The sequence below is a fragment of the Sceloporus undulatus genome, chromosome 2, assembly GCF_019175285.1.
Source record: "Sceloporus undulatus isolate JIND9_A2432 ecotype Alabama chromosome 2, SceUnd_v1.1, whole genome shotgun sequence".
In the NCBI taxonomy this organism is placed as follows: domain Eukaryota; kingdom Metazoa; phylum Chordata; class Lepidosauria; order Squamata; family Phrynosomatidae; genus Sceloporus; species Sceloporus undulatus.
This window is the reverse complement of record NC_056523.1, coordinates 125,755,961-125,776,850: the sequence shown is the minus strand read 5'-3', so window position 1 is coordinate 125,776,850 and position 20,890 is coordinate 125,755,961. Positions and strand designations below refer to the sequence as shown.

General features: G+C 41.7%; 1 protein-coding gene across 1 annotated transcript; it reads left to right on the top strand.

The window, feature by feature from the left end:
* The first annotated feature begins 7,083 nt into the window (after positions 1-7,083).
* On the top strand, positions 7,084-19,833 carry LOC121922156 (G-protein coupled receptor 54-like). The gene is made up of 5 exons (XM_042451190.1): positions 7,084-7,148; positions 12,242-12,366; positions 12,595-12,730; positions 15,584-15,822; positions 17,434-19,833. The coding sequence occupies exons 2-5, from the start codon at positions 12,337-12,339 to the stop codon at positions 17,791-17,793; spliced, it is 765 nt and encodes a 254-aa protein (XP_042307124.1). The 5' UTR covers positions 7,084-7,148; positions 12,242-12,336; the 3' UTR covers positions 17,794-19,833.
* Positions 19,834-20,890: the final 1,057 nt, after the last annotated feature.

Below are 20,890 nucleotides of genomic sequence, written 5' to 3'. Positions count from 1 at the left end.
CTGGGCGATATGCTGTATGAGCAGTTGATTGCTTGTGCTTGAGTGCTTGTGCTTGCTGGTCATATGGCTTGAGGCTTCAAATGAGCTGACAGGGGATTGGGATGAGAGTGGTGATTGGTGGCATGTCTGTGTGCATATGTGCATGTGCTTGGGGTGGGACAGGAAAAAAATAATGGTGTGGCATAGCTTGTACCCATGAATGCACCGTTTTGGCGGGTTTGTCCCTGCAGATGAAGGGGAGTGGTGCAGATTGCCTGTGGGTGTTCGAGCCACTGTGGGAGCTGGTGGTGTGGTCAGCAGGTTCTCCCTGCAAATTGGGGGGAAAAAAAAAACAGAGGTAAGGTAAGCTGCTTTTTCCTTTCAGTCTGAGCAGCCTTGTCTCTTCTAGTGATTCATGCCTTCTCATGATATGTCCAAGTATGACAGTCTCAGTTATCTGTCCCACTCCAAACACATGACTATCTTGGCTTCTAGGGAGAGTTCAGTCTTGACTTGCTCTAGGAACTATTTATTGGTCTTTCTGGAAGTTCATGGTATCTATAGAACTCTTCTCCAGCACCACATTTCAAATTAGTTGATTTTCTATCAAGGACCAACTTTCACAAAAATTGTAGAAACTGGAAATACTATGCTTCATTGTAAGTATGCCATTTTCTCACTGTACTTTTTTTCTGTCTATGGTGCCTCTCTGCTTATTGAGGTCTTTATGCTAGAGTGTGTCACCATGGTATTGCTACTGAGGGGCCTATGAAAAGCTCTTCCAAATAGATCATAGGGATGAGGAGAATGCAGTGCCTATTAGCAAGTGAAGAAAGAGATGATATCGACCAGAACTCAAAGGAGATGAGACACCCAGTTCTTTGAGAAATTGTCTTAAATAAAAGAACACTTGGACATTTTTATATCAGGAAGTTCAGCCATTCTTGCCCTTCAGAAGTGTTAATGGGAGAAAAGATGCTTCTTCCAGGAAGCAATCACTGGATGTTGTAAATTCATTACCCATTCATAAAACTAGAGATCTGGGAAAAGAGTAATGTTCTTTTATTACTTAGTTAAGAGGCCTGAGAGAGCACATGCCCAAGAAGTGAGTAGTGAAGGACAAAACCTTTTAAAAACAAAACAGGTTCTTTTAGGGAGAGGACGAGCCATCACTTCTTAAAATAGGTGGAGCAGCAAATGTAATAACCAATGTTAAAGTTTGTGATAGATATTGGGTATACTTTTTGAAAGGCAGGTCTGCACTGATTCTGGCACAGAACTGTCATCATCAATACAATTCCTTGGTCATTAAAAAAAGAAGGGGAAAAAAAGACTGGCCCTTATTAGACGACGGGTTTTGCAGCTCCAATCCGGAGTCACTCCTGGTCCAACCATGCAAATTCATGTTAAAACGGGATGGATTATCACATGTGATTGCTTTCTATGGGGAGTACTTCCGAGCCAGATCCAAAGTCAGTCCAAAGTGACTCCTGATTTTTGTGAATTCGGTAACAAGCGAATTAAAAAAAATTGTTTCCAAGCCCACTTTGATTAATCTGAATTGTCTGGTGTGGAATGCAACTTTGTTTCTGGCCTTGTACACCCCCAAACCTCCAAGGTGGCAATTTACCATGATGCGGTGCTGCAATTTTGCTCCATTTTCTTCCGGTACTCCTCTCAAGAACAAGACTGCATAATATTTTTTAATAATAATAATAATAAATAATAATTTACTTCCTACCTCTCCTCAAGGCTCAAGGCAGGGTACCCAAAGGAGAAACTAGGCACCCTCCTCCATCGAGGGAGGGAAGGAAGAAATATTATATTATTATTATTATTATATTATTATTATTATTATTATATAAATATTTATTTAATATAAAACAATTATTTCGTTGCCTCTCCTCAAGGCTGAGAGCATAGTATCCAAAGGAAACAAGGCACTGCAAAATAATAATAGTAAATAATAATAGTTATTGTTGCTGAGCCCCAGAGCTCTCTGGCAGAGAAGGCTCAATGCTCACAACACTACAGTTCCCAGAATTCCATAGCACTGAGCCAGCAGTTACAGTGGAGTCAAACCAGATTAATTTCCCCAGTGTGGATGCAACCTAAGAGAAGGCAACTGTTAAAAAGGGAAGGAGGGTGGATGGATTGCGGAGGTGGTACTTTAAGGAGCTGAGGAGAAACTGGATCATTTCTGCAGTCTCTCCAAAATGAGTCCCTTCCAATCCAAAGGATTCTTTCCAAGTAACCTGCAGCTTCTACACGATATATTTTGCAATGAAGAAAGTGTAGATGTGGTTGAAATGGATGTGGCTCTGAAGGGAGGATAGATGTATAAGTGGCTGAATGATGATGAAAGGATGACAGGAGGATAGATGTAGATGTGGTTGAAATGGATGTGGGCTCTGACAGGAGGATAGATGTAATGGCTGAAATGGTGAGGAAGCAGGAGATAGATTAGATGTGGTTGAAATGGATGTGGCTCTGACACAGAGGATAAGTAGATGTGGCTGAAATGGATGGGGGCTCTGACACGGAGGACCCATTGGATTTGGCTGCCAGGGATAGGAAAATAGAATGGAGGAAGAAACATGAAGCCATCATTCACGTGAGGCTAGCATTCCAGAAAGTGGAACCAGGAAGTGCCCCCTCTTCAACTTGGAAGTACAAAGGTTCACGATGTGTTTCAGACCCCCACTGAGCATGCTCAAGTGCTCAATCGCATGGTAAATCTGCATGGTATGTTACTGGTGTGGTAATTTAATGTGCACTTACTCTGCTTTACTCAGGAATGACTAAAATTTCATTCTTCACTGTGATAATTCATCACGTGAATGGCCTTGGATTCGAATGACTCTCCTTCCCCTTCATTTAGGATTGGCTCTGGATTTTAGTTCAAATTTCACGTGGACAATGGCCACTGTGATCCACTCCCCATACTCTGGGTTTTGGATTTAACCTGAAACCAACAGGCATATCCCAGAAACTTCATTATCAAAAAGCACCGGGGAGATGAATCTAGGAAATTCCCTCTGGACCCAAGCAAAGACCAATCTAGCCCAACATTCTGTTTGCTCCACACTGCAGAATTAATTCATTTTGATGCCACTGAACTGTCATGGTTCTATCATATGGAATCCTGGTATTTTGTATTTTTTTAGGGCACCAGAGCTCTCTGACAGAGAAGCCAAATATCTAAAACCATACAGATCCCCAAATTCCTATACACTGAGCTATGGCAATAAAAGTGGTGTCAAACTGCATTAATTCTGCAGTGTAGATGGAGCCTCTGTTTACACAATGGTTGGATCAGAAGAATACAGGGAGCCCCTAAGCAGTATATGAAAGCAAAAGAGCCTCCAACTCATGTTCCCCAGCCAGCAATTGTGTTCACAGCTGTACTATATACCCTTATGTTGTAGTAACAGATATCTACTACAAAATTAGTAATATGATACATTTATGCTACATGAATTTGTCAAATTTCCTCATTTAAAGCCACGGAAGCAGGTGGTTAAACTATATCTTGTTGATAGCAAATGCTATTGTTTAACCATGAGTGGTACAAAGCAGTACTTTTTGGGCTTATCCCCACCATTTCTGTTTTTTTAAGCTTCATAATATGCAATGGGAATACCTTGCCAGCCAGGAGACAAGAAAAATAATAATAATAATAATAATAATAATATAATAATAATACACAAGCATTTTTCAGAGCTGACTGAAGGATTCTGGGAGTGGTCTTTCATAAAATAACATTCCCCAGGCTCTAGCTGTGTGTTGCTCTCACTGGCAGCGACTCTTAAGTAAACCTGTCACAGGTTTTCTGGGGTTGAGAATGTTTGTATGAGGGGGGAACAATAGTTTGTACAGTTGGAAAGAAAGGCTCAAATTACATTTAAAATGAAACTGAAGGGATAGTGCTGGATGAAAGCAGGTTTAAGAAATCTGGTTACAGAATAAAAGAGATTTGGATGAGGATATGATTTTAAAGAGGATTTTAGTGATCTTTATTACATGTAATAAACCTCTAGTCTAATTAGAAATATACTATTAATGGAAACATGCTCATGTTAGTCTGGAATATAAGATGCAAGGGTCTTGTTGTAGCAACTTTGAGACTAATTCAGAGAAAGATTTTTGCAGCATAGCATAAGGAATTCTTAATCATAATTTCCTTTGGAATAATTTTCAAAGAGGCAACTGTACTAGACTGCTTCAGTTTGCAAAGTGATCTTGTATCACCTTTGAGACTGAGAGAAAGAAGTTGGCACAATATACTTGCCTCTGATGAAGTAGATGTATTGTAAGTCCACAAAAGCTTATGCTATAACTTTTTCACAGTTATCTCAAAGTATTACAAGACTATTTGCATTATAGTATTATATAGTTATGCTACTAAGATAGCTAATTAGTAAAGATGGGAAAAAGTAATATGTTTAATATGATGCAATGTCTTAATACTTGATATGATTATAGAAAGATAATGAGTGATACTTTAATGCTAGATATGTTAACCTTGGGAAGAAACATATTTTTGGTTTTGTGAAATGAGGAGAATTGGGTAGAGAAAACAGATTTTTTAGATTCTTAGGTAGAGAGGCTTGAGTTAACCATGAATAGTTAAATAACCGCAGAAGGGAAGAATGAAGATCATCTTTTCTTTCTTTAATCACATACCCAGACACAAACTGGTTGAAAACAAGTTTCAAAGGGGGAAGTACAACAAGCATGTGTTTTTCTTAAAATGGGGTTTCCATTATCATAATGAAAAGTAAATTCTACGTACTCAGTTTTTGTCATGATAGTGGGCTTAATCAGACCTGAAGTTTTTGAAAAGAAAATCAGTCCTGCAGAGTAACTATGCTTCTCACTGAAAGTATTAGTGTAGCGGAAAAGAAATGAGACAGGTGGTTTGTTTTTTTTTTTTATTACTCATCTAGCTCTTCTAAAGAAAAAACTCTTCAACCCTGCCTTTTTCATGGTGCAATAAGTGGTCATGAGGTGAAGGGGCATTCCTAAGTCTTGGCTGTCCATGGGATCCTCAGCACTCTCTCCAGCAACCACCTCTCAAATGAGTTGTTCTTTCTTCTTATCAGCATTTTTTTACTATCTGTTGAAATAGAAATAAATCTACACTTGAGTCATTATAGGTTTAATGACATTATAGGGTTAATGGTGAGCTACTGAGAATACACATAATCTTCAGCTGGGTATGTATAGCTCTAATCAACTTTTGAGCCTTTATTATGCTAGTTTAGTTGTGAGTCTTTCCCTCTTTTACTCACTCTATTCTTAGCCTTCTTTTTGTTGTTTATTTTTGCTCAATCTAGTTTGGGTTATTTGCTGTTTTGATACTGTGCTTGCCATTCTTACTATGGTTTATTTTGTATCCTTTGTATATATTTTGGCTTGTATCTTTTGTTACATACATTGTTTGTACCCTTTTAAACAATATAGATAAAGCTTATTTAGCACCCTTTGTTTTTGGTCTTTCAATGCTATCGGTCTCATCGTACATGGGGAGTATATGCTTGGACCATCCTAACTTCCTGTTCAGAGTTGTGTCTTTAATTTTATGATTTTATCCAGCCCTTTCAGAGCTGCCCTTTCCATTTTCCATTCCTAGTCGCTTCTGATATCTTGACTGCAGTCTTCATTCTGATGAATACTTGAACCAAGGTATGGGTTCTGCTATTCAGTCTCTCTGCTATTTCACTTTTTCTCCTTGTGTAGGATGAATTCTTGTAGATCTTCATGGTTGTATTCACTCTTCTTTCTTTCTTCTTTTCTTTTTTGATGTTCAGCATAATGCAGCCTTGGCACTTCCCCCTGACCTTCCTCCATAATTCCTCAGGTCTTTGTTCGTTTTCTGCTAGAGACAAATGCTATCCTCTGGCTTAACTTACGCCTTTAACTTTCTTCCTCCGGCTTCCCTCCTCCTCTGCTTCAGATTTTCTGCACAGATATGAATAGTATTAATTGCTATCACAGGATGGGGCGATAGGCTGCATCCGCACTGCAGGAAAACGCGGCTTGACACCGCGTCCACTCCAGGGGCTCCGCTGTGGAAGTTCGGGGACTTGCACTCATTGGAACATTATCCTCCTCTGTGGAGGCCATAACTGACTCCAAATCCCAGCATCCCGTGGCAGTGAAAGCGGCGTCAAGTGGATTGTTCCTGCAGTGCATCGAAATAAGTGTGCAGGCGCTGGGAACACGTGTGGAACGCCAAAGGTAAAAGTAGGCACACGCACAGAGAGATCTAAACGAGCTTGCAGGCAGCATCGACACGTGTACAGCGTCACGTGTGAACACTCTAAGGGTACAAATGCGATTGGCTGAGGCTGAACCTGCTTGCCCCCTTTCCCCCCGGGCAAGCATCGTGGAACCCCCCCCCCCCCCTTAATTTTTGCGACCAGCCCTCCGGAGCCAACCCCCCTTCGCCCCTCCTCTCGCCTTGGCACTGAGCCCTGCCAGCTTGGCTCCCTCCTGGCTCTGGGTCAAATCCTGGCGAGGCAGCTGAGAAGGGACTCGCATCATCTCCAAGAGAAGGAGGCTGCCCTCCAGCCAGGAGGAGGAGGGGGCAGGCTCCTTGGCACTGGGAGGCATCCCGAAACTGGGCAAGGAGAGGGGAGCCTTCAGGCAGAGATAAGGGGCTCCTTTTGCTCCCCCTTCCTCCCTCTAAACTCGCAGCCAACCTCTTCTCAAGCCGGCTCTCGGGGGGGGGGCACATGGGGACAGGGGGCTGGAGCAGGCAAAGGGAGCCTCTTGAGTGTTGCCTAGACTATCCGGCCAGCCCCACAGCCCTGACCAAGCGCCACGTCTGCCAGCTGCTCGGTGCCCAAAGCCTCCTTGCTCCAGGACGATGGGGGCTGGCTCTTTGGGTCCGGAAGCCTGGCCCTGGCAGCCCACCATCCCTGGCCGAGCCAGCGAGCATTGCCCCCAGCCCCACCCGACGGGAGGGCAGGCAGCCTGGCTCTGAATAGCACCCTCGGAGAGGAGGGCAGAGGAGGAGAAGAAGACGCGGCCCCGTTCCTGACCGACGCCTGGCTGGTCCGCTCTTCTACGCCCCTGGTGCTGCTCCTCTTTTCGGCAATGCCCTCGTCCTCTACGTCGTCGGCAAGCACCGCCAGATGCGCACCGCCACCAACGCTACATCGGTGAGTCAGGAGAAGGGGCACCCAAGGACCCAGCAGCAGCAGCAGCACACGCCCAGAACCCCCAAGCAGGCCACGCAGGGGGCACGGCCAAACACAAGCGAGCAAAACCCTCCCCTCCATTCATCAGAAGAAGAAACGGATTGCATTTGTATACCGCCTTTCTCGCGGAGGTCGCGAGGCCTCCATGTTTCTTCTGCGTTGCGTGAGGGTGGCACTGCCAATGGAGCGCATGGCCAAAGGAAAGATCCAAGCCCCCCTCCGCCCCCCTTCATCATAAGATAAGAATAGTATTGTAGTACGACCTTTGAGACTCACTGAAAGAAAAATTCGGCAGCAGGAGCTTTCCTAGACTAAACTCACTCCTCAGATGCATTTAATCTAGGAAAGCTCCTGCTGCCAATTTCTTTCTTTCAGTGAGTCTCAAAGTGCCACAAAACTCTCTACTGACTAACTGGCTGTACTTTGAATGATAAACTCTAACTACTAATATGCATCTGAGAAGTGACTTTAGTCTAGGAGCTCCTGCTGCCACCTCTTTCCTTCAGTGGGTCCCAAAGGTGCTACAAGATCTCTCTACATACTGATTCCACAGACTAAAGGGCATTATATCTTTGAATAATAATAATAATAATAATAATAATAATAATAATACTAAGAATAATAATAATAATAATATCCTTTGTATGCCACCTTTCTCGCAGGAGGGACCCAAGGAGGGTGGAAATGCATGCCTCTTGTGTGTGTGAGTGTGGACGTGGAGAACAGTCCATGTAGCCGCATTACCAAAGAAAAGACTTTTTAAAACTCCTATTTATATTGATTGATTGATTGATTTTCATTTGTATGCTGCCTTTCTTCCAGGAGGGTACCAAGGCAGTTGGAAATTCAAGGGTTTTTGTGTGTGTGTGTGTGTGTGTGTGTGAGAGAGAGAGAGAGAGAGAGGGATTGCACCACCAAATGGAGGACAGATGACAGAGCCACTTGACCAAAGAAAAGATTTTTAAAAACTTCTATTAAAAATCACTTACTTATTTCCCTTTGTATGCTGCCTTTCTCCCAGGAGGGTCCCCAGGCGGCTGGAAATGCATGCTTCTTGTGTGTATGTCTTCAAGTCGTGTCCCGCTTATGCCCACCTGAAGGCGACCCTCTCATAGGGTGTTCTTTGGCCAGGTTTGTTCAGGAGGGGTTTTGCCATGGCTTTCCCTTGAGGCTGAGAGAGTGTGACTCGCCCCAGCTCACCCAGTGGTTTTCATGGCCAAGCTGGGAATTGAACCCTGGCCTTCCAGAGTCCTAGTCCAAAGCTCAGAGTGCTGCTTGCTTAACCCTGCTCAAAATGGAGGGCATTTGGGAATTCCTCCTGGGCAGAAGGTGGAAAGAGAGGAGAGGTCATGGGAAAGGAGGGCGCCTGCTCACCCTGGGCCTGCCTGCCTGGGGCCTTGTCAGTGGGGCTGGCAAGCTCTCTGGGTTTCTGTCTGGCTTTTAATGGAGCTGTCCAGAGTGCTGAAGGCATTTGGGAAGATTGTTGCTGTTGCTGTGTGCCAGGGGTGCCCAACTTGGAAGGAGGCAGGGGCCGAAATTAAGGTCGGTTGGGTTGTTCGGGACGCCAATAGGTTTAGGACGGTGAAATGTAGGACATTCAAGCAGCATGGAGGACATGACCAAATAAAAGCTGGAAGCATATAAATATAAATCCATCCTTCTTAGCCATGCTCAAAATGGAGAACGTTGTGGAATCCCTCTTCCTGGACAGGAAGGCCAAGAGGGGGACATGTCCAGGAAAAGGAGGGGAAGCCTGGTCACCTCTCCAAGCGGCAGGCATCCCCTTCCTCCCTACCTGTCTCGCTTCCTCCCTCCTTTCTTTCTTTCCCTGCTTCCTTCCTCCCTTTCTCCTCTTTATTTCCTTGCATATTTCTTTCTTTCCTTAATCCTTCCCTCCCTTCCTTCTTTCTTTCCTTCCTCCTTTCTTCCCCCCTTCCTCCCTTCTTCCTTTTCTTTCCTTTCCTTTCCTTTCCCCCCCCTCCCCCCCCCCTCCCTCCCATCTTTCTTTCCTGCTTCACTTCTTCACTTCCTTGATTATTTCTTTCCTTGCTTCTTTCCTTCCTCCTTTCTTTCTGCCTGGGCAATGAGGTGAGAGGAGTTGCAGGCCTGCACTGAGCAAAAGCTCTCCTGGGAAGGAATGGCAAACTCTGGGCGAAGAGCCCATTGCTCCCGTCCTCCAAAGCCCCCTGCGATCGGGGAGGACTCTGGGAGCCGGGACATCCTCCTCCTCCTCCTGATTGTTTCACCCCAGGCCTCCAGAAATCCTTTGGCTGCATGTTGGGCACCCCTGCTGTGTGCCTTCAAGTCCTTTCTGACTTATGGCATCCCTAAGGAGAGCCTGACATAGGATTTTCTAGGCAAAATTTGCTCAGAGTAGGTTTGCAGTTGCCTTTTCCTGAGGCTGAGAGAGAGTGACTTGCCCAAGGTCACTCAGTAGATTTCACAGCCAAGCAGGGAATCCAAGCCTGGTCTCCAGAATCCTAGTCCAACACTCAAACCATTGCGCCATGCTGGCCTAGGATTCAATATGATGGAGATCTCTTTAGTGCTCAGGATAAGACCAGGAACAGATTCAGCACCCCACTGACATGGAGCCACAAGCCCTCTCCCCATCACCTGTATCTAAGCATGCACCATGGCCACCTGAGTTTCTGTTCTCACTTGCACCCTGAGCAGAAAGAATCAGACTCCTTCTAGCACTGCTGCCTGGTATTCTTTTGCTGCCACAATTTCATATAGTTCCCTGGTTTTGACTGTTGCACTGCACAGATTGCCTATTTAATTTCCTCAAACATCTATCTTTCCCCCACTTTTATTACCTGTGGTTTGTAATATAAAGACAAAGACAAAGGCATTGGAAACTTAGGTGGTATTTATTAACGTCTGCACAAGGCTTCTGTTTCCCCCTCCAGTTATCTTCTTACAAGCAGTCTTGGATGAGTATGTGGGTTAAACAAAGACGTGATGGCTGGTTGTTAGCTGTACATGGTGTTGTTCTGCACACAGATTAATGCTGTTGTATTGCTTGCTGTAACTTTCCTCATGGCATGCAAGAAATTCTGTTGTTAGTTCTAACTAGAGTAGTTCCATTGACTGAATAAAACTTAGTTAAGTGCTGATTTACCAGGTTTCCATTGACTGTATCCTCCTACAGACAATTGAATTTAGAGCAAAGTGTGTGTATGTTTAAATATTCATTCTCTATGATACTTGTGCTTAATCATTTCATAAACAGTTGGTTAAAATATCATCTTCCCTTTAAGAAGAAACAAATTTTTACTTAGTGCATTGATTGTTATCTACCCCTCCTACTTGCAATACTTAGACTGTCAAAATCCTGCATGCATTGTTACTTTTGAGACCACATTAGCATCAAACATGACTGCTCAGAAAGAAGTCTCACTGAGTTTAGTGAGTATGCTGAAATCGTTTCTGGCCAGCTCAGTGGGTACACTGAAATCCTACCCACACCGTTGGATTCAATGTATAGGATTGCCCTATAAACAAATATTTTATCTATCAAATAGGTATTGGTGGAAGGTAAATTTCAGTAATGGATACCAATTCAGCACCCAGCTATAAAGGCTACACAAATAAGAACATATCAACATTCATATTATATTATAATAGGATTATAAAATTATATTATAGCATGGTAAAATAATTATATTCACTTTTCCCCTTTGAAAGGCAAAGAGTTCCTTCCTGTTCACTGTCTTGAATCAGGAGTAAAACAAGTCTCAGCCACAGAAACATACTGTACAAAAAAGGAATGTTGTGACACCTTAAAGACTAATCGATTTATTTCTGCATAATCATTCATGTACTACAGCCCACTTTTTCATGTTACTGCTACCCACGTAAACCCAGGAAAGCTTATACTGAAATAAACTGGTTAGTCTTTAGGATGCCACAGGACTTCTTCCTTTTATACTGAAACAGGCTAACACACTTATCTTTCTAAAAACTGAAACATATTGTGAATCTCTCAGACATATGATGTCACTTCTAAAGAGAGATCTTGAATTCTGCACCCTGCTCAGTTTTCCTAATGACTGACACTGCATGAGAGGCACTCAGCTACAATTCTCTTGTTACAGCCGGACAGAGAAAAACTGATTGCCCACTAAAGAGATGTCCAAAAAAGCACATTCAGTTCCCCTGCGCTGACTAGCAGAGCTAGACAACATGTCTGAAGCTAACCCACATACTCATCCATAACTTGGTGGGAAGAAACTAACTGGGAGAAACATTCCCTACTTTGGACCGAATTGTTTTCTCCTTTCCTCAGGTTATGTATACAGTACACTGTAAGTATTTCACATGGTCTGTTATCTGTATCATTCAGAGGATATGGTGTCATTTCCAGTGTGTCCAAAAATTTATCATCATTAAACATGCAAGAATTCATGTACAGGATTGTACTTCATAAAAAAGGTGCTTGGGAGTGGCCTAGACCAGTGGATATCAAACCTGAGTTCCCAGACATTGTTGGACTGCTGCTCCCATAATCCTTAAATATTGGCCATGATGTCTGCAATATCTGGGAGGTGAAGTCCAATAACATCTTGTTGTGGTGTGCCTTCAAGTCATTTCCAACTTATGGTGACCTTAAGGTGAATCTATCACACGGTTTTCTGGGGCTGAGAGTGTGTGACTCACCAAAGATCACCCAGTGGATTTCCTTGATGGAGTGAGGTATTGAATCCTGATCTCCAGAGTCCTAGTCCAATGTTCAAACCACTATGCCATGCTGACTCTCCCAACATCTATGGACCCATATTTGGCAGCCTCTTGTCTAGAGAAAAATTGTGTTCTTTCCTTCACTGGAGCTTTACTCCAATCTCCACACTTCAGTTGACTAGATACTAGGTCACAGTCTCCTCTCAGTTCCCTAGTTTTTTTTAATGGGATTTATATCCCACCTTTCTCCCAAAATGGGATTCATTTTGTCACATGAAGGGGCTTTATGGGCCATTAGGTGTGACCAGCTAAAGGATCCCCAGCAGGTAGATGTCCAGCCTATACTGACCTCACCTTTGTATCTTTTGCAGCAAACCTGGCCACTACTGACATTATATTCTTAGTATGCTGTGTGCCCTTCACTGCCACACTTTACCCTCTGCCCAGCTGGGTGTTTGGGGACTTCATGTGCAAATTTGTCAACTATTTGCAGCAGGTAAGCTGGGAAGTGGAAGGAACTGTATGCAATATTTTAGTGTGCCAGGAAGAAAATACAATGTTATGGATGTGATGGGTATGTATCAAATGTATATATACTACACACAGGTGTACATCTGTAGGGAAATGTTGGCTTTTCTTGCTGGAAATGGCTGAGGGATTGAGTTCTGGAGTCTTACTGGAGCGTATAAATTCATACTCCTTCACCACTTTGTCTTCTCACCAGGTGACAGTACAGGCTACGTGTATCACTCTAATGGCTATGAGTGTGGACCGCTGCTATGCTACGCTATACCCACTGCAATCATTGCGGTATCGAACTCCGCAGGTTGCCATGGCTGTCAGCATTGCTATTTGGATTGGTGAGTGGGGTAGCCAATTCTCTAAACATACAGGTACTGAAAAGAAGAAGGCTAACATTTGCTTCCTATGGATTAGCCAGATGAATTCTTAGCAGTTCATTCCTAGTATTGCATCCACTCTGATCCCTCTTGAGCTGGTCTCATAACTCAACATGTAATGAATTTCTGCAGACTCTTCAGTTTATTTATTCTAGTGATTTATATCCCACCTTCTAAGTGCTGCAGAAGCAAAACAACTTTGTGGCACCTCAAAGGCTAACAATATTTTTATGACATAGTTTGAACAGCCTACAGTCTACCTCCGACAAATGCCCTAAGTGCTGCCCTTTATGTGAAACAGACATGTGGGTGTAGGCAAAGAGAAATGGAGACAGTGAGACCAGAGTGAAATGAAATGGGGGGGGGGGGGGGGGGAGATACAGGGCACAGAGCATCAGTCCTGACAGAACTATATGGCATTTCACTTGATACCTCCTTTCAATATGAATTACAGACACACAGACACACACACAACCCTTCTTTGAATACTGTTTTCCAGCCAATTATGTATCCATCTGATGGTCTTTCCATCTATTCCATGTTTAGTCAGTTTGCTAATCAAAATATCATGGGAAATCTTATCAAATGCTTTGTTGAAATCCAATAAATCATATCCACAGTATTCTTACCATCTACTAAACTAGTGACATGATTTTAAAAAAGAAGAATAGTTTGGCACTATTTGTTCTTGACTAACCTATGCTGGCTCCTACTGTCATTTCATTGTCATCAGTATACTTGCATCCAGACTTCTGTATACGCCATTTGTACATTTTCCTAGTGTTAAAGTCACGCTGACTGGCCTCAATCTTCCTCTTTTTTTTTCTTGCCTTTTTTGAAGGGAAGGACAATGTTTGCTCCTCTCCAGTTCTCTGGCACATCTCCCTTTCTCCTAGATTTCTAAAACCTGATGGCAAGTGGTTTTGCAAGTACATCAGCAAGTTCCTTCAATACTCTGGGCAGCAATTCAATACTCTGCAGATCTGAACTCATATAGATTAACCAGGTGATTCCTGACTAACTCCTTACCAATCTTGATTTGCAATCCGTATTCCTTGCCAAGGTCTCTGTTAATAAATGGAAGCACATAGTCCTCTTTTGGAGGAAAAACTGAAGTACAATAGGTATTGAGCAGTTTTATATTTTTGCTGTGTTCTGTTAGCATTTTACCATTCTTGTTGAGCAACAGTCCCACCATTTTCTTTGTCAGTCTGTTGCTTCAAATATAATTGAAAAATACGTTTTTGTTACTCTTTTTTTGCCCAGCCAGTCTCAGCTCATTTTGAATGTTCGCTTTCCTTACATTACTCCTACAAGCTTGGGTGATACATCTTCCTTGGTGATTCATTCTTCCTTCCATTTTATGGATCCTCCCCCCCCCCCCTTCACTTCCTCCTAAGATTTACTCTGCAGCCATATTAGCTTTTTCAGATGTTTCCAATTTTTCTTTTTCCACGGAACTGTTTGTGATTATACTTTTAGCAGTCTCTTCTTTCATGAAATCCTACCCAGGTTGAGTATCTTTTTCCTTTAGCATCTCTAGCCATGGGGTTTTACCCAATATTTCCATGATAAAATCAGATGTCCTGAAATCCAAGGTTTATGTTTGACTACAGTGTTCTTTGGCACGTCCCACAATCATGAACTCTAGCATTATATGGTCACTCCTCCCTAAATCACCAACTGCTTTGATTCTAGTGACCAACTTGTCTCTGTTGGTTAGGATCAGGTCCAGGATTGCAGACCCCCTTGTTCCTCCCTTCACCTTTTGAACTGGGAAATTATCTAGTTTTCCCAGCAGATATTAGGTTCACTGAAGTTCTCCATAACTACCAGGTGTTGCTTTTGGAAGATTTCTGAGATTTGTTTCAAAAAATCATCATCTACCACCTCATCTTGGTTTGGTAGCCAGTAGTAAACTCCTACCACAATGTGAAGTCAAAGGCTTTCATGGCTGGCATCCATAGTTTTTTGTGGGTTTTTTGGGCTATGTGGCAATGCTCTAGAAGAGTTTATTCCTGACATTTCGCCAGTATCTGTGGCTGGCATCTTCAGAGAAAATTCCTTCAGAGAAAAATCCTACCACAGTGTTGTTGTTATTCCTTTCTCCATTTATTTTATCCACATGCCCTCCACAGGTCCAGGCTGATCTTTTATGTGGATTTCTGTAAAAGAGAATTTGTCTTTGACATATAATGCTACTCCCTCTCTTTTTCTTTCCCATCTATTCTTTTTGAACAGATGATATCCCTCAATTGTTATATTACAAACATGGGAGTCAGTCTACCATGTTTCTGTTATACCTATAAAATCATATATATTCCTATACTAGAATTTCAAACTTGTCTTGTTTGTTTGCCAAACTCTATGAATTGGTGTATAGACATTTGAAGCATGTTTGCTCTCATCTTTTATTCCACTGTGAGTTTTACTGTAGCTACCATCCTCTCCTCTAGAAGCTTTTGGACAGATGTTTAAGCTATTATCTCCAACCCCCCAAGGATTCAAAAGCTTAAAGAGCATGCCTTTAAATCAAACATCTAACTCAAACAGTACTGATTTTGTGATGAAAAGATGAGGACAGGTGTTAAACATGGCACAAGTCTCCTCCCAGCCACATGTTTGTGGACAAAGTAAGAATGACATTTGAACAGGTCTGAGGTGTTGTTTTAATGTGTGCAAAGTCAATTCTGATTTGCAACCACCGTGTTAATAAATCATAGCTATAGAGGTCAGATAGATTATAATCGTAATCTGTCATATCTATGACTACATTACCTACACAGCTCTAATAATGTCATCTCTGACCCTCAGGCTCCTTCATTCTCTCATTACCTATGGCTGTGTACCATCGCACTGAGGTTGGCTACTGGTATGGCTTGCGCACCTACTGTATTGAGGCCTTCAACAGTAAGAGCCAAGAGCGTTGTTTCATTCTATATACTTTCCTAGCTGTCTATCTGTTGCCCCTGCTCACAATATGCCTATGCTACTCCATCATGCTCAAGCGCATTGGTCGACCTGTGGTGGAACCCATGGACCACGATTACCAGGTAAGGTGATGGACAAAAACAACAACAACTGCTTCCTCCTCCTCCCACCCTCTGGTAAATTTTCAATTCAGATAAGCTTTAAAAAGTATCTAGGAAATTTAAAACACACCTTAAATCATGTGGTACTAAAAATCAGTTTCCACAAATTCTACCTACATTGCATATTGTAGCTGGCAGATGACAATTACAATATTGTACAATTACACATTGCCTTTTGTAGTTGGCAGATGACAATTACATATTGCACAATTACAGTATTGTACAATTACAAGCATCCAGGGTTTGAAAGTATTCAAGAAGTATATAAATTCCAAATAGCAAATCTTGATTTTATCATTTTATATAAGAGACACCATTTTACTACCACACTATATTTATTGGTCCTTGAACATGCATGGATTTTGATATTTACCGGGGGTCCTGGAATGAAACCCCAGTAGATAGCAAGGGCCCACTGTAATAACAAAATGTCTGAAGTTAAAATATTTATATTTCATGTACAACAATGCAGTAGTATCTGGTACTTCCATCATTGTTACAAATAAATTGCTATTTTTAATCACATGTAATAGAGAGTATTTCCTTCACTTTCCTTGTCTTGTTACCGGTAGTCAGCATTGCATATTTCAAAAGATTCACAGGGGCAATATACCATGATAAGGGAAAGCACATATCTTTTTTCTGTATCTGGATGTGTTGGATTTTTGTTGTACTATTCTGTTTATCATGGTTTATATTAGTTTTAAATTTTTTGATAGTTTAATTAGTTTGTAACTTTTATGTTTTGTGGATTTTTAACTTTTAAAAAATTAGTTGTAAGCTGACTTGAGTCCCAAACTGGGAAACAGTGGGGTGATGATGGTGATGGTGATGCTGCTGCTGATAGCAACGGCAGCAGCAGCAGCAGCAACAGCATCTTTTTTAACTTTTGTAAGTTGCTTTTAGCCTCAGAGCTAGGAAAAGACAGGCTATACAGAAACAACATGATAATAAATAATTATTCCCACATTTCTGAAGATTTACTTGGAAATTTGGAGAAGTCCAAGAATCTGAGAAATTAGGTCTTAACGTATATAATATCAAGGTTGATAACATAATATATTTTCATTTAGTCTTTTTCAGTACTTTACCTGACACCATGCACCAGTGAACACAATTCCTAGTTTTTAAAGCCTTCCTCATAATGTACAGAAATTCTACATTATAAATACTTTGAAAAATATATATCTCATTTTGCATTCTTATCTGTTATCAGAAAAGAATTTTCTCCTTAAGGAAAGCATTCATGTCCCCCCTCTCTTTCTCTCTCCCTCTCTTTTGCCCATAAGTATCAAAGCTGAGGTTCTCAGTGTGGCTTCTCTCTCCTTCCTTCCTTCCTTCCTTCCTTCCTTCCTTCCTTCCTGCACTTTCCCTTCAGGACAGGTACTTAAGGCAGATTTTTCACCAGATATTCAAATTTGGTTATTGCATAGCAATTACAATTGTCTTTTTAATGTATATAAAATGATTGCTCTTGTCCACCAGATCTACTTCTCCATGTAAAAAGGAAGGGGATTCTGTTGCTCCTTAAATCTGGATGTCCTGCCTGTTTATTTTTCTCTTTAAACCCAGCAGGTGCAACATCTGTCTGAACGTTCAGCTGCCATGAGAGCCAAGATTTCCAAGATGGTGGTAGTGATTGTGCTGCTGTTCACCATTTGCTGGGGTCCTATCCAGTTCTACTTGCTCTTTCAGGGCTTCTATCTGCATTTCCAGGCCAACTATGAGACCTATAAGATCAAGACATGGGCCAATTGCATGTCATATGCCAATTCTTCTCTCAACCCTATTGTTTATGCGTTCATGGGAGATAGTTTTCGCAAGTCTTTCAAGAAAGCCTTCCCTTTCTTGTTCCGTCAACGTGTCCAAGACAATGGTGGGCACTCAGGCTCCCACAATGCAGAAATGAAGTTTGTCACTGAAGAGACCTAACACTTTGTGTGATGAAGAATTCTTTTTGCTATAAACTTCCCAAGGATGCTGAGGGTCATGTCATAACTCAAAATGGCTGTAAAGCCACCAAGGGATTTGCAGAGAGTAAATGGTGGTTATCTCTATACAGAGTAAAGTGATCAGAATATGAAGGACTCAATTGCAGATGCATTCAGTGCTTGCGCCTTTGGAATCCATTACTAGTGACTTTGTATTCTGATTTTAACTTAAAATCCCCAGGAGCCTGAACTGAAGTGCTGAGTCTCAAGAATGGGATCAGCCTATCCTTTTGCGCTGTGGACTGGGTTAACAGTCTGCTGCCCTTCTCAGTGTATCAGTTTTGTGTGTGGCAGTCCATCTTGGATTTACTATTCTTTAGACTTGAAAATGTAAGAATAAAGTTTTCCGCTGTAATTTCCCCATGATGCATACATACCTTAGAGTTTCTTTAAAAAATAATAATTAAAAATTGTTACCAGGTCAGGATAATTCAAGACAAAAACTGTGTTTTCTGGCTATTTTCATATTGTTCATTCTGATCATGGAGCATTTAAAATACACATTGTTTCATCTGTTACTGCCATCAAGGCCCAAGCAAGTGGAGAGAGATTAACATTTTACTGGGACTGAGAGACCTGGGACTGGGGGCAATTTAGTTTGTAACTTTAAGGGGAGAAATGAAGCTAAATTGTACAAACTCATTTCCCTGTATCAGAGTTGGGAATTGTGGTCCACTAGATGTTGCTGCTCCCAGCATCCCTCACCATTAGCAATGCTGAGTAGTACTATTGGGCATTCCAGTTCAGCAACGTTTGGAAAGCTGCTTGATTTCTGGATCTATGTAACTATATTCCAGATTGGCTCCAATAAGTCTTATTGTCAGAATCTGTTTTAGAGGAGAACAAGAAATATTTTGTGAGTGAGATGCTAACTCAGGGCCTATTCTAACAAAGATTATATGTGCAAATTTTGTGTATTAGTTAAACTAATACTTGCACTTTGAGAGGAATTAGATATCTGCACTTCCTTGTATTACATGCTGTCTTAAGAACCATGAGTCTCAGACTTTCCTGTGCATGGACAGGATGCATAAGGGGAAAGATGGTGGGATTAAAATGGCACCATGTAGGCGCATTAATCCCATAAACAATATAAGTTGCTGCTTCCAGAAGAATGTACAGATCAAATATGCATAAATGTCTGCTTCATGAGTATCATGTACCTACTCTATATATTCATGTATAAATCTAGAAATTTTAGTCAAAAAATTGACTCAAAAATCCTGAGTTCACTTATCTACAGGTCCACGTAAGTACTGTAAGTACTCTCATTTAAAAAAGGAACCATCCCCTGTTGAAAGGCAAGTGTGCAAATGTTCTGGAAGCAGTGATACCCACCCTGCTATTCTCTCATCTATCCAGCCTTTAGTGTGAGCACAAACAGTTATGCTTGCTGGAATTTTGTAAGTTCTTTGGCATGGTTTTCTTTTGTTTCATCCTTTAGATCCTTTGTTACATGCTCCTAGGTTTTACTCTTGACTAATTTACAGGTCATATTGAAATCCATCATTTTGGCCCCAAAACCTCACCTCAAATTATACATGAAGTTGATTTATAGTTGAATATATACAGTAATTCTGAAAAAAACATTTTTTTAAATGGTACTTCTGAACAAAAATCTTCAAGTCTACTTTTGCAAAAGAGTATCATATACCTATATTTATCTCATTAAAATAATTTTTAAAAATAAACAACTGCAACTAGTTTTAGTTAAGTGGGCATAACCCTATGGCTTTTTCCACAGTGACAAGGCATAGCTAGTCCAGCATTCTGCTGACACAGGGAAAATCCAAATTGGGTGAAAGTTATGCTGTGTTGGAAAGCATACTGGTTTCCCATTTTCTGCTCACATGATTCATACAGTCATTTTAGCCTTGAAAACATGAAAGTGGGAATGCTGGTGGGGATTATGTAATACCATGAGAATGATCTCATATCATCGCCAGCGACCTTGAACAAAAAAGCAACCATTTAAATTTGTGATTGCAGTTGCTCCTGTGTGTGGATCTCTTGTTCCTTTGTTTTCCTTCTGTAGTGGATGAGTTTCTGGCCCATTATCAAAGTCCTGCTCACCGTGGACACATTTTGTCCACATTTGTTTTGGTCAATTTGCTTAAGGGGTTGTGGGAAGGGCCAACATGACTGGCCAATGCAAGCTATTATACACAAGCAAAGCACCAACACCTGCTGATTCTTCCTACTATAACACCTCTAAGCCTGGTAAGATAGAACTTGCCTCTTGTGAACAGAAAGGTAGCAACAAGCAATTGATTATCCCCAGATGGCAACCCTTCCCCTAATATCCATGGAGGATGGAAAGGTTGCATGAACCACAAGCGAGTGAGTGTTTGTACATGTGCTGCCCAGGCAGGAGAGATGGTATATTTCTACGGAGGAGATATCATAATACATCATATAGCTTGGACATCACAATGATTGGGATTGGGAGAGCAGCGTTTATAGTGGCAGAACCACGTTATATTCATGTCCCAAACCATTCCCAGTTTGCAACTGTAAAGTAAGAGGAAAATTAAAGTCATATATTGCAGGAACAAGGGGACCATTTCTGATAATTAAGATGGAATTGTGATGACAGTTTAACATGAATCAGAGCAGTGTACTTTTTTAAAAGGGAGCATCATGACCAAAAGAAGGTGAGTATGTGTGCATGAGTCCCCTGTGGTAACCAACCAGATTTCTATGGGAAACTCAAATGAGGTACAGGCACAATAACACCTTCCTGCTCACACTTCCTAGCAATATTATTTAGAGAAAAATCTCCTTGCACTCTTGGAATAGCCATAAAGCTGTTGATTTTGGCAGATGTTTCAAGTCTCAAGGTGCTAGAGATCCCTTTGCATTCTGATTTTCCATATTAACATGGCTATGTTTTGTGTTCTTTTAACGGCGAGCAGAGAGAAAAGCAGGAGGCAGAAAAAGACAAAATGGTTTCTCTTGCCACCCTTGTGAAGAACCATAAGCAGATTGAGGAGAGAGCAGCAGGCCCAGTTCCACTACACAAAGTTACAAGAACTACA

Bases quoted from the DNA above. Each gene is read 5' to 3' on its own strand.
- LOC121922156 (XM_042451190.1), top strand. From the start codon at position 12,337: ATGTGCAAATTTGTCAACTATTTGCAGCAG. The intron at 12,367-12,594 runs GTAAGCTGGGAA...TCTTCTCACCAG, and splicing joins TTGTCAACTATTTGCAGCAG to GTGACAGTACAGGCTACGTG. The intron at 15,823-17,433 runs GTAAGGTGATGG...CTTTAAACCCAG, and splicing joins CCATGGACCACGATTACCAG to CAGGTGCAACATCTGTCTGA.